At 38.7% G+C, this 14,573-nt stretch overlaps 1 protein-coding gene across 1 annotated transcript in view; it reads left to right on the plus strand.

Annotated features, from left to right (window-relative positions):
- Positions 1–10,111, plus strand: part of LOC127953404 (zinc finger protein 501-like) — a 61,841-nt gene extending 51,730 nt beyond the window's left edge. The window contains exon 2 of the mRNA XM_052552644.1: positions 6,844–10,111. Coding sequence (XP_052408604.1) covers positions 6,844–7,814 — 971 coding nt within the window. The 3' untranslated portion in view covers positions 7,815–10,111. The remainder of the gene's footprint in view (positions 1–6,843) is intronic.
- The last annotated feature ends 4,462 nt before the right edge of the window (positions 10,112–14,573 follow it).

Below are 14,573 nucleotides of genomic sequence, written 5' to 3' on the forward strand. Positions count from 1 at the left end.
GTGGCGCCCTGGTCTCTGATTGGTTAGCTTCCCACTTGATGCCTCAGAAGACATAAGAAGACATAATTATGGCCTCAAAGTCACGTAGTGATGGCTGGCTTCCCTTTGAGAAGAGCGATGAAAAAACAGTTCAGGGTAAGCTGTGCAGCGCCAAGCTGTCACACAAATCTACAACAAATACAATGCGCTATCATCTAAAATTTGTACATAAAATATCTGCCGATAACAGAGCGGCAACTCAGACGAGCATTGAATCACCTGCCGTAACACCTAAATGCAACGCAGGCAGAACCGAGAAGACGACAAAGCTATTCGCTGAAATGGTGGTGAAATATTTGCTGCCCATTAGTTTCAGGGACAGAGAAGGTTTACTTGTCCAGTGGTACCTGGCTGTTCCTGCAACATCTGTTCCAGCGGAGCGAATTTATTCCACTAAATGTAAACCGGCTGCGCACGCAGCTCTCATCTGAGCGCGTAGACCGACTTATCTTTTTGAATAAACATTTGAATGTACCGGTCGTGGTAAATATAATATAATTTTTTATGTAATATTATTATTTTAGTTTTGAGTTTTAGCCATAGTTAAAATATCTAGGCTATTTGGTCTCTGTTTTATACCTTATAATAGTTGTTTGGTTAAACTTGGTGAACTTTTTTCTGCTGTGTCCAAATTCAGGGTCTACATCCTTCGGAGTACTCATTTGAAGGATGTTACGTCACAGCGCCGCGACAAAGGCCGTCCAAATTCATAGGATCCTTCAAATGCGGCCCACAAATATGTCCTCCTTTTCCCCGAATTGGAAGGATGGGTGTGGTGGATCCTTTCCCATCCTACCTATCCCATAATTCTTTTCGGCAGGACGAAGCGAGCGGTAGAGGAGTCAGGGAGGAGTATTATTTTCGATGTTTCTAAGTTTTTTAAAAACTGCCTTTTCAAAAATATATATTTTCAGTGGTTGTCTAGTTAGTCATTTTGTTTTAGCGTTAAGCATTTTTTTTTTTTACATTTGTACTTTTATATGTAAAAAAAAAAAAAAAAGTTTACTTTCGTAAACTAGCTTCTTCCTTACTGCCTGTGTGAACATCCCCTTACACACAGCTAATTTGTTGGTGATTGAAGCTGTTTTTAACGCTTCTAAAGACGAAAGAGCAGACAGAAGTGTTTATAAAGCTCCGGGGAGAGAACGATGAGCTCTTCACCCGCGTCTTGCTTAGTGCTGTCACGGTTGCTAGGCGACAGGATATGAGCAACGGGTAAGGGAGGGAACTGAAAGAAGGGTAGGCTGTCCAAATTCACAAACACCGACTTCTGTTTTTTGCGGTCGTCGGAGGACCCCTCCTCCTTCAACCGGGTAGGAAGGATCCTAAGGAGGATGCAGACCCTGAATTTGGACACAGCCATAGTAAAATCTGTCCTTGCCCATCTTTCAGCGCGCATGAAAACTCATCAGCGGGAGCTTGCGCTCTCTCTCTCTCTCTCTCTCTCTCTCTGTCTATCGCATAACTTAGCATCCTATTGTGCTGATACAAGTTGTAATGTTACGTCTGATATGAATCTCAGTTAACTGATTTATCATAGGCTGTGTCATAGAATTAGCTTCCGTTTATTGGTATAGGCTACTCTTCACCTCAGGCAGATATTTCTTGCTCCTTTATTGCTTCATCATAATCATTATCTAACCTGTCCTAATCATGTGTTCATGTTTTCAGACAGATTTTCATGTCAGATTTTTATTTTTTTATTCTTTCATTTTCATAACAATCTTCAGATTTTTTCATTATACCCCCGATTAATCATTTTTGAAACCTATCGATGATCGAAATGAGAAATTTCCCAAAATGCCCATCCCTACTCACACCATCGGTGCTTGGGCCCTAATAATAGTAAGAATAATCCTTAGGGGAACAAGAGGGCCAATGGGCTTGAGCCCTAATAAGAATAATCCCCTTTGGGTTTGAGCCCTAAAAATAAATGGAGCAGATACAAGAGGGTCCTCGCATCATTGGTGGTCGGGGCCTACTAAACGGAGCAGATACAAGAGGGTCCACCATCGGTGCTCGGGCCCTAAATATACTTCGATAATTCAAGCACGTCCCATTTTGCAAATGTCACATTACATGATTTTACTGATTTGCACAGGAAATTGGGCTTTTATGGAGGAACGAAAGTGCAGTGCTGCAAAAGTGGGGGGAATGGGGCACAATAATCGTTTTATCTCGATCATTGGATTTTCATAATCATTGGAGGCCAAAATCGAAACTGAATAATTTTTTTTCAATTAATTGCACAGTCCTAATATGAAGTTTGCACAAAACTAAATAATGATCTGAGATTTTATCACTTGTCTGCATAATTTCAAAATCATCAACATCAATTCCATGTGACAGTATTAAATCTAGAGTATGATTTCAACAATGAGTAGGTCCCGAGACATGTTGTCTAACCCCAATAGAGTTCAGAATGTCTATAAATGCTGATCCTTATGCATCTTTTTCATTATCACCATGGATATTAAAATCACCAACTATTAAAACTTTATCTACAGTCAGAACTAACTCGGATGTAAAATCACCAAACTCTTTAATAAAGTCTATATGGTGCCCTGGTGGCCTGTATAAAGAAGCCAGTACAAACATAATGGGATTTATCATTAACATTTGTTTCTCTGGAAAAATGTAAAGCACCATTACTTCAAAAGGGTTATACTTGAAGCCTGCCCTCTGAGAAATCCTAAAAACTTTGTTATAAATTGAAGCAACACTTCCCCTTTGCCTTTCAGACACAGCTCATGTTTATAACTGTAATCTTGGGGGGTGGACTCATTTAAAATAATGTAATTATCAGGTTTTAGCCAGGTTTCTCTCAAACAGAGCACATCTAGATTATGATCAGTGATCATATTTAATGTCTGTTTAATAGCAATAGCACCCATTAGATCCTTTGTGTAAAGGTCTTTTAATTTTTGATGAGTAGACTGTAGCCCAAGACTATCCTACGATTTGAAATTAACTCACTGTAAAAAAAATTTTTTTAAGATGTTACAATGTTATATCATAATGTTATTGTTTTACTTTTATCTCATTTTACAATTACATTAACTTTGCAATTCCTCCCTTTGTGTCACCTGGCGGTAGTTTCGTGAATGGTTTTAACACGCGACTAACTTGCAGTTAACGCCGCAGCCCTGTACACATGGCGGTATTACCCATTCTGGCTGTCTACCTACTGTATATATGTATATAAATGTATATATGTATATAAAATATATACATATATTCATTTTACTAGGGTTGTAATGGTGGTAAAGTGATTAAAATCTGCCAACGTCGCATCCCTAGTAAAATGTATATATTTCTTTTTTTATACAGCTCAAAAACCCTTGAGTCAAATTGATCCAAAACAATGATTCTTACAAAAATTTCACCCAGTTTACCTATTAAATTAGTAAAAGTCAATGAATCTGAAGCAAAAAAAGTAAATTGTGTATTTACAGACATTCTCAGCTTTTAGCCACATAAGCACAAATGCTATTTTGGGGATTTCCGTTTTTCCATTTTCCTACCTAATTTTGAATGCTTCCCTATACACATGCAAAAGTGTAAGCTCAAAAAATTTGGTATCATTTTAAAGGAAACCCTTTGAAATTACATAAAACACTGTTGAAAGTGATAAAAATGACAATATATGCTGTCTGTGTTATAATAAATAGGGAAAAAACAAGGCGCTTTTTTATTTTATTTGTGTAAACTGATGTTTGAAATGGTATAGCTCAGGCATTGAAAGGCCTAGCAACTTCAGACAAAATTCATGTTTTTCTAGCACATGTTAGCTTATAGAGGAAAATTCTTTCTATCCTAATCTATGCAAAAGTTATTCTATTCCAACTGAAGGAAGGAATAATACCATTTTTGTATAAAATTTTAGTCTAAATAAGTATGAAGTCATCTTTTGCACACTTGCAGTATGGAATAATGTGATATCTGTATATTATTTTACAGAAAACACTCAGAAGTTACATAAAAAGCTGCTGTTTGTGACAAATAGTATTATTTATGTTGTTTCACATATGAAGAACCATCTCAATACAATGTGCTTTTTTTGTGTGTGTGTTTTTCTGAACAGTCTTTGAAAGAGAATAAGTCAAATTGCACAATAGCAACATGCATAAAATTATAAAAAATATCTGGTCTATCACAATCTAAAATAGAATCCACAATCTCCAGCTTCATATCATTTCATTTATGTCTATTCTGTATTGTGTAATGATTGAATGAGTTATTCTTACCTGTCTCAATCATCTGTAATATGATCCAGGGTCCTCTCTGTTTGCTTTGACTCATTTTCAGCGCTAAAACCGCTCCGCGAAGCTTTAACAATGACCTTCGGAGCGTCAACAAACAAATTTATGCTCATCCACCCAGAACTGTAATAATTCATGTGTATTTACTGTAATTTCACTGAGATGCGTGATCTACTGTACTGTAAGTCGTGGCCTAATGGTTAGAGGGTTGGACTCCCCATCGAAGGGTTGTGGGTTCTAGTCTCGGGCCGAACGGAATTGTGGGTGGGGGGAGTGCATGAACAGCTCTCTCTCCACCTTCAATACCACGACTTAGGTGCCCTTGAGCAAGGCATTGAACCCCAACTGCTCCCCGGGCGCCGCAGCATAAATGGCTGCCCACTGCTCTGGGTGTGTGCTCACAGTGTGTGTGTGTGTGTGTGTGTGTTCACTGCTTTGTGTGTGTGCATTTCGGATGGGTTAAATGCAGAGCACAAATTCTGAGTATGGGTCACCATATTTGGCTGAATGTCACTTCACTTCACTAACGGGCGTTTCGCCTCACCAGATGCGCGTCCTGACCTCTCCACGGTGACGGTGGTCATCCATAACTTGAAGGATGATTATTAATCATTGATAATCCATGCCTGTTTGATAACAGGCGTCTGTTTGTAGTTTCCCCTCGCGTGCTCCATGTTTACAAGCAGCCGAGAACACACAATCCCATCGGCAAGCGCAACAGGAAATGGTCATCGGTGTCCGCTCCCTGCCCCCGGACCCACACAATGGTGTCATTTTTCGCACCTCTAAGTGGACGACAGGGCTTTGACTGACCGCTATATCGACCAATAGGGCTTCACAAAAGAGATCTGAGAGATATAGCTGAAGAAAACCGCTTAGTCTTGTCATATGAGTTGAAGAGCGCGTCTGCGCGTCTGTCTCACAGGCGCACTTGTACAAAACGCTTTATATCTCACCAATGGAAGCACGTAGAAACATAAAAATGGTCTTGTTTGAAAGAAGAGATTCTAATCTAAAAGATTATATCGATTATATATATGTGTGGCTGACTGAAGCGGTGCTAAGATAAATAAATAATAATTTGCAATGAGGTGAGAAATTTTACATCGCGATTCTGTTGAAGATCATTCAATCTGTGATTGTCACACAATAAAATGATCTAGATCATCAGATTCCTGAGAATGAGAGCTTTCTTGTGATATATGACTTGACTATTTTGTGAAAAATATTTTAAATACACATGCTTATGAAAAATTATTCGCAATCGTTAGACGGAAATTTATGGGGGGGGGGGGATATATTTCTTAGCTTAATTTGACTACTTTATGTATCATAAAACCCAAATTAATGGTATTCTTTGTAAAGAAAACACTCTAAGCCAGTGGTTTTCAACCTGTGGTCCGCGTATTGCAGGTGGGCCGCCAATTATTTTCTGTTAATTTCCAGTACATTCTAGGGCTGTGCGATTAAAAGAAAACATCCTAAAATCACGATTTGAGCGTGCGCATATGCCTAACTCCAGGTTCACACACTGTCTGTGATGCGCCTTTTTTCTGAGCCAATGTTGATGGATCAGAGCGTTCTCACTGCGGTAAAAGGCTAGAAATAAAAACGTGCGAAAATAATTCATGTCTAACACATGAGCATAGAGTGAATTTGTTAGTGAACAGGATGCAGTTTAAGTGAGAGGAGACACGTTTTAAGTGTGCACACTCTCTCCTCGCAAAGCAGCGTGTATCTGAGCAAGCACGACCGGTTTTGTGACAGAGCAAAGGAAATCTGCTGCGAACAGAGAGATTCGCACTCGTGCATTATTTTAATGTGCTTTCGTGTTATATTTATGCGCTCTCACTGCTGACCGCATACACAATAGCCTACTGTATACACACTGCAAACACCTGAGGCACCGCTACAATTAATGAGCTCTATGAACAATGCATGGCAAAAAAGAAAAAAAAAAGTCCCTGTATACAGGATTTTTTTTTTTTTTTTTTTTTTTTGCCACAAGTCTATAAATTTTGTTACATCTTCACTATAGTGATAATTTTGACTTATGTTTGTTCTAGAGATGTTACAACTTTTTGATAAAGCTCTGATTGGTTTTCTTTTGGAAATATGTTTCAAATTAATCCTGAATGCATTTATGACTGTAAAAGCACAATTGCAAAATTGATCAAAAAAATCGCTATAGTTTTTTTTTTTGTCCATATCGCACAGCCCTAGTTTATTCAATAAATATAGTTTAAAATCTAGCTTCTGAGTACTAAGTTATTAACCCAACAATAGCGGGGTCAGTTAATTTTTTTGAAGTGGGCCGCGCAAACATATGTGTTTGGTTGTGTGGGCCGCGAGTTGAAAGAGGTTGGGAACCACTGCTCTAAGCTTTCAAATGAACCCATTTATGGGCAGATACCATATAAGGAAGGCTATGTAAATTAAACATGAACATCTTGCATGCTATTTTCGGACCCTGTACCGGGTCTGCAGAGTTGAAGAGGTTTTAGCAATATACCAAAAATAAATCATTTTACCTTTATTTCAGAGTTCATTGAAGAAAAAGAGGAAAATGAAGAATCAAGTCCTCAAGAGAAGCAGAACGCATGTGATCAGTGCGATAAAATGTTTTTATGGGCTTCACTTCTGAAGAAGCACTTGAAAGTTCATGCAAAGAAGAAACCACATTCATGTCATTTGTGTGGTAAAAGTTTTTTGCATGTACAAAGTTTAAAAGAACATCAGAAAATACATACTGATGTGAGAGAGTACGTGTGCTCTGAGTGTGAGAAGACTTTTAGTTCAGCAAGCAGTTTAAAACTGCACAAGAGGATTCACACTGGAGAGAAACCTTACAAGTGTTCACACTGTGACAAGAGATTCAGTCAATCATCAACTCTGAAAACACATGAGAGGATCCACACTGGAGAGAAACCTTATAAGTGTTTACACTGTGACAAGAGATTAAGTCGGTTAACACATCTGAAAACACATGAGAGGATCCACACTGGAGAGAAACCTTACAAGTGTTCACACTGTGACAAGAGATTCCGTGTTATATCGAATCTGAAAACACATGAGAGGATCCACACTGGAGAGAAACCTTACAAGTGTTCACACTGTGACAGGAGATTCGGTGTTTCATCAAGTCTAAAAAAACATGAGAGGATTCACACTGGAGAGAAACCTTATAAGTGTTCACGCTGTGACAAGAGATTCAGTGTTATATCAAGTCTGAAAACACATGAGAGGATCCACACTGGAGAGAAACCTTACAAGTGTTCACACTGTGACAAGAGATTCTGTCAGTTATCAAGTCTCAATACACATGAGAGGATCCACACTAGAGAGAAACCTTACAAGTGTTCACACTGTGACAGGAGATTCAGTAAATCATCAAGTCTCAAAACACATGAGAGGATCCACACTGGAGAGAAACCTTACAAGTGTTCACACTGTGACAAGAGATTCAGTCGGTTATCAAATTTCAAAACACATGAGAGATTTCACACTGGATAGAAAGCACATCACCGCAATGTACGTGGGAAGCGTACATTGGCCCGTACACGCGGAGACGCATTTAGATGTTTATGTAAATATTTTGTTAGGTATATGTGTTTCGTCCAGACGGATCCATCATTTTGGGAGAATGAATTCACTATTTCTTTGGGTCCCAGAGTGGATAAATCTGAAAATGACACCTTTGGGTCTTTGTGTTCTGCCAATCCATATATTTTGTGAAACGAAGTCATAGGGCTGTGATGGTGGCTGATTTTTACCACCGCGGTAGTCATGGACCAACAACCGCGTGTGGCGCGGTGTTGATAAAAAAAAATAATAATAATAATATATATTTTATATATATATTAATGAATAAATATATTAGTCGCAGAATGACTGAACAGGAGATGTTTCAGACACACGCTCCTCTTCACTTTATTATCAGGTGCAAGTAAAGCGAATCCGGAAACTGTCCTGTGCTCAAAGGCGCCATTGCACGCTTCCTTTGTGCGTATCCTTTCATATCAAACTGCGAAATAAACTGTGCAAGCAGTGTCGTGGTCAGTTAATTCATGGAATTACCAAAAAAGGTGATTAAAGCTGACTTAAACTGTACATGCATATAATATATTTTATATATATTATATACAGGATATATTTATATATATGTATGCACATGTCTATGAAATCAGCCCAGCTCTGTTTCACTCATCTAACACATTCTATTTAACTTGTCAGTTTGTGTTTATTTGAGAACTTCTGACAAAATACTCATTATAATCAGTGATGCTACACTGGATGCAGCACAACACGACATGATAAATCCCCGTCCGGTCTGTGAGGTACTGACACCGAGTCCAAATGTCCTGTATAGACACTAGACAGACTAAACCTGTCGCAATGCGGTTGTGTTGCGTCCGGTTTACTTTTCCACCACTAAGCAAGCTCAGTAACTCCTCATCTGCACGCGCTCTCTTTAAAATAGGAATCGTTGCCATATTTCTTGTTAACATTTTTATTTATCGCTGTCTTGTTTGTATTTGGCAAGTTTGGAGAAAGCCTCACTAAACCTGACCAGCCAGCGTTTGCGATCACGAGAACTTGTGCAAACATGGATCATAAATGCAGATGACTCAACACTAAATTAATTTGCTGAATGCAAACTATTTTCCTGAGCTCAAATCTGCCAATCTAAAGGAAGCGCTGTGTTTGAGGTAATTTTTTAATTACCATAGACTTAGAATTTGCAACTATTACAGTTATTACACGTATATACAAGATTGTGTATTATGCTTGCTATAGAGTGTGTGACGTCACATGCACTACCGCCGGTGACAGTAGACAACCGCGATGGCAACCGACCACCGCGGTGACGCAGTTGTCACAGCAACCGTCACAGCCCTACAAAGTCATCACCCCACTTCTCTACTATTGTCAGACACCGCTACCTCATGTAACACCAACAACAATGGAGAACTACATGTCTGTGTTCATGCTGCAGAAGCTACTGAGCCTATTAGCTTGATTAAACTTACTAGTAGAGCTGCACGATATTGGAAAAAAAACTCACATTGTCATTATTTGTTTTAACGGTGTATATTGCAATATGGAAAAAAATAATAAACAGATGACTAAACAGATGACTTGAACTGCTCTATTTGGTTAGGGTGATTTTGTAGGTGAATAAAGCAGCTAGGAAAATAGGCGAAATTACAAACAGATAAATATAATAGATAAATTATACGAATTAAACAAAAAAATGCTTTGTATTCTTCAGGTAAGACCAACTGTTACTGTCTGTTACAGTTAAGTCTAATACATTACTGCTGCGTTACATTGCTGACAGAATGCAGTGTTTATAATCTAGAGATTGTAAAGAGGATGTAGCTCACGCACTGTCACGTCAAGTGCCAGTGGATTACTGACTTGCTCCCACGAGACCCGATGCAACAGAGAGCGGCGCGGGACAAGACGTGTGTGTGTGTGTGTGTGTGTGTGTGTGTGTGTGCAGGATGCAGGAAAATAAAAAAATAATTTAAAAATAAAAAAATCTAAAACAAATTATTTATCTATTGCACAAAAGCAAAATAAACTATTAAACATAAACGATTAACAGGTGCAAGCATATGCAGAGCTTCTATTTAGGCTTCAACAGGGATTGGTTTGTTGCATGATGAGACTGATGCGAGATACTGATCCAAAAGCACAAGTTTTGTTAATAAGTTTAATTTCTTCCTGTAATCCTGTACAGACTTCCTGTAATATAGTTTTTCATTATTGTTGCTGTTTCCATTTAAAATAAATAAAACATTGAACAACAAACTAAGCATTTGTTTTAAAAGGGGGAAAATACCTTATTTATTTTGGTTACAATATCCATCTTATTAGTTTTTGTTAATAAAATTCAAATGTTTAAATGCCAATGTGAATTTGTACCATTGTACTTTTTATGGCTTGTGTTTTAATTAGGCTAATAATGAACCACATACTACTATAGTTTTAAAGAAAAGGGAAACCCAAATACTTTTTTTCGTGTGTTACAATGCAAATAAAACATTTTCCTTATATTGTTAATAAAAGTTCAAAGTTTAATGAAAGAGAATTGGGGCCCTATTTTAACGATCTGAAACGCAAGTGTCAAAGCGCGAAGCGCAAGTAACTTTGTGGGCGGGTCTCGGCGCTGTTGCTATTTTCCCGGCGGGATAAATGGCTCTTGCGCCCGGCGCAAATCTAAAATGGGTTGGTCTGAAATAGCTTCATTATTCATAGGTGTGGTTTGGGCGTAACGTGAAATAAACCAATCAGAACTTCATCCAACATTCCCTTTAAAAGCAGGTGCGCAAGTTCCATTATGGATTGCTATTATTATGGCGTATTTACCAGGCGCACGCCAGGAGCGGTTCACAGCCGAGGAGACTGATGTTCTTGTAAGAGCAGTGAAAGACAGAGAAGTTGTGTTGTATGGGGATGGGAGAAACCCACCCAAAATAGCGTCGGTTAAACAGGCGTGGGAGGAAATAGCCACAATTTGTCAGATGACCTTATATATGTCTTGCCACTATTTGGCCAACAGGTCTGATCCTTAATTACTACAATTATCCTGAATAATTTGTAAGCTAGATGTATGCCTATTTTTTCACATCTTCGTGGCACACCACAATGATTTCCGTCATCTCACGTGTTAATATTTTTTAGTGTAACAATTTATGATTTGCAAAAATAACTGTTGCATCTGTGTAGATTACATGAGCAAAGTGTATGCGCGTTGTGCACGCTATACATTATGGTCAAGCATGCGCCCTTAAAATAGCATAATGAACAACGCGCAACGCGCCACTGACTTTAGACTAGGTTTTTTCTGGTCAGTGGCGCAATTGTTTAATGGAACAGCAAAATAGCACCAGTGATTGTTTGCGCCGGAACACGCCTCCTTTTTTGCGCTGAACCACCCAGGGAGCGCAAGTTCATTCACTAGTTTAGCGACGTGCTTCTGTGGCGGGAAAAGCGCGCTTTGCGCGGGTGCAAAATAGGAATGACACATGCGTCGGTGTACAAAGTCAATTGCGCTGGGTGCAAGATAGAGCCCTTTGTCATCGTACTGTTTTAGCATGTTTTGTTATTAAATATAATGGGCTAATAATGAGCCACAAACTAAGGTTTCATTTGAAGTAAGGGGAAAATGTAGATTCACTATGCATATTTTTATTAGATTAGACTAGATTCAACTTTATTGTCATTGCACGTGGGTACAAGGCAATGAAGTACAGTAGTACAGGGGAAAAGTGATACATCATAACAAAAAAGAGAGGAGAATAAAAACAATACCCACACTATGCTCCTTTGGGAGCAGTGTGAGAACAGGTAAAACACCGCAGCACAAAAGCACATAATCAATACACCTTAAACACACAATTTTACAACTGGAGACGGAAATTGGGGGGTCGAGGTAATCCAGCGCAGGCAATCAGCCATTTGCCATTACAGCGCTGGTCACAAACCCGCTTCTCAGACTGGCGGTACAAAGCGGCAAAAGCGAGGGGTGAGGGGAGAATGCATATCTGTATGTACGTGTGTGTGTGTATATTAGGGTTTGCGCCGACAATTCGATTAGTCGACTAGTTGACTTCAATAGTCTGCCATGACGCTTTAAACTTGACGTTGACTAGTCGCCGGTCCTATATAGGGCGCAACAGGATAAATCTTCTAAGGACTTCCACATTTATGCTCCATTTCCAAAAAGTTAAAATAACAAATACATACATACTATGAAAGCACTCCACATGCATGTTTGATTATATTACTGGACACTGGAAATTGAACGGGAGAACGCACATTCTAAACCGCTTATCATAAAGGTAAGTTAATTGCTGTTCTAATCGAATATGCTGCTGCACTGTTACGCACACACATAGGCTACAGACAGTAGCTCATACGTCACGCACAGATCGCTTGCACACAGAATCATTCAGTGTGGAAATGTACTGTAAACACTGTTCTATGATTGCTCAATAAAATAGCTTAGACACTGAAAAGTTCTGAATTTATGTCTCAACTAAATCCCACAGCATCACTAGTAGAGAGACGCTGCCAGGTAGAATGAATTCACACACACAATTGCTCTTACTAATGCATTCATATGAATGTAATCTTTACTGTGCTACTTTATCTGTATCGGATTTAGAACGAATAGAAATCTGTGAGAAATATAACCACTCAAAAGACAAATGAACTGATAAAAATGAGCTGTGTATGCAGCACTGTGTCAAATACCACAGCTGTGTAAAGATAATTTTTACAGCTCCAAACTTATCTCATCAGCGACTAGTCGACTTCGACTTGACTTTCATCACCTAAAAGTTGATTTAAAAAAATCACTAGTCGTTAAAGGGACACGGAGTAGGAATTACTCCCATCTAGTGGTGAAATTGTATTTTGCATTCAAACTAATTTTGCTCTCCAGCGCCTCGCTTTTTCAAATGCGCGTTGCATCTACGGTAGGCGATATGTACCAAAAAGCTTTGACAGGATGTCTTCTAATAGCACTTCGTCGAGTTTTCCTTCAGGTGAACAGGTGTGTTATTTCAAACAAACTGCAACATGACAACTAACAAACGAATGTTACAGTATGAATTACTGACTGTGGAAAACATGAAATATTGTAATTAGTAGTTATGTCTAATTTATTCGTTATATTTTCTGAATTATATGCATTGTTAGATATAAAAAAAATATTATAATATAGATTGTAACACTGACTTACCTGTCGAGAAGAAAACTGGCCACTTCAGCGTCTCTTTTGAAATCTTTATCAAGCATTAGCTCTTTCCACCTAGAAAAAGCTTCCCCGGCATTAACTCTTGTTTTCTGTAATCTACGGTCACGTTTCCTTTTACGTTCTATTTTTGACTGTTTTGGCGACGATGTTTTCTTCTCCTGTGGCGCGGCATATGTATGGTCCATAATAAGAATGCAATCCAGACTTTTAAACTTGCCGGTGCAGTTTCAAGCGCCTCTCACCGCTCTGCACCTGCGTTTCTGGCTCTGACCGAAAACGCGCTGTGGAAACGCGTTGGCTTAGTACTTTTTGTCCCTCTCTGCTATTATAGTTTTGCAAGATGGCGGAACTACATGGAAGCCTCCGTCGACCTACCCGTCCCATGTATATAAAGATAATAAATTCTTCATTTACAAGGATTAGTTTAAACATTGGCATAGGTATTTGTACACCATTGAGGGCATATTTATGAATAAAAATATTGATTTTAGATAATAAAATATCTAAAAAGATACTTATTGTCCCTTTAACAACCCCTAGTGTCAAATCACCTTTATTTATATAGCACTTTAAACAAAATACATTGTGTCAAAGCAACTGAACAACATTCAGTGTTGTACTGTTATGTACTGTTGTACTGTTACTTCCTTGTACTGTTGCTTCCTCTACAGTCAAAAATCTGGGTGTTATATTAGGCAGCAACTTGTCTTTTGAAAATCATGTTTCCCATGTTATAAAAACAGCATTCTTACATCTTAGAAACATTCCCAAGCTACGAAACATGTTATCTGTTTCTGATGCAGAAAAGCTAGTTCACGCATTTATGACCTCTAGACTGGACTATTGTAACGCACTTCTAGGTGGTAGTCCTGCTTCTTCAATAAACAAGCTACAGGTCGTCCAAAATGCAGCAGCTAGAGTCCTTACCAGGTCAAGAAAATATGATCATATTACCCCAATTTTACAGTCTCTGCACTGGCTACCTATTAAGTTCCGTATCAGTTACAAATTATCATTACTTATAAGGCCCTAAATGGTTTAGCTCCTGCGTACCTAACTAGCGTTCTACCACGTTACAATCCATCACGCTCCCTAAGGTCACAAAACGCCAGACTTTTGGTAGTTCCCAGGATAGCAAAGTCCACTAAAGGAGGTAGAGCTTTTTCACATTTGGCTCCCAAACTCTGGAACAGCCTTCCTGATAATGTTTGGGGTTCAGACACACTCTCTCTGTTTAAATCTAGATTAAAAACGCATCTCTTTCGCCAAGCATTTGAATAATGTATCTTAAATTGTGAGTGTAGTTGCATCTGATCAAATGCGCATTTTATTCTTTAGCTTGGGTTAAACTAATTTATTTTACTTTGTTGGATCAGCAGCTATGCTAATGATGTCTCTATTTGTTTCTATGTTTGCCACTACGATTTACACAAGCTCCAGTCTGGATCCAGAACACCTGAGAAGAGATGATGCTGACCCTCAGAGGACCCCAGATGATGCTA

This window comes from Carassius gibelio, chromosome B3 (genome assembly GCF_023724105.1).
Source record: "Carassius gibelio isolate Cgi1373 ecotype wild population from Czech Republic chromosome B3, carGib1.2-hapl.c, whole genome shotgun sequence".
Lineage (NCBI taxonomy): Eukaryota > Metazoa > Chordata > Actinopteri > Cypriniformes > Cyprinidae > Carassius > Carassius gibelio.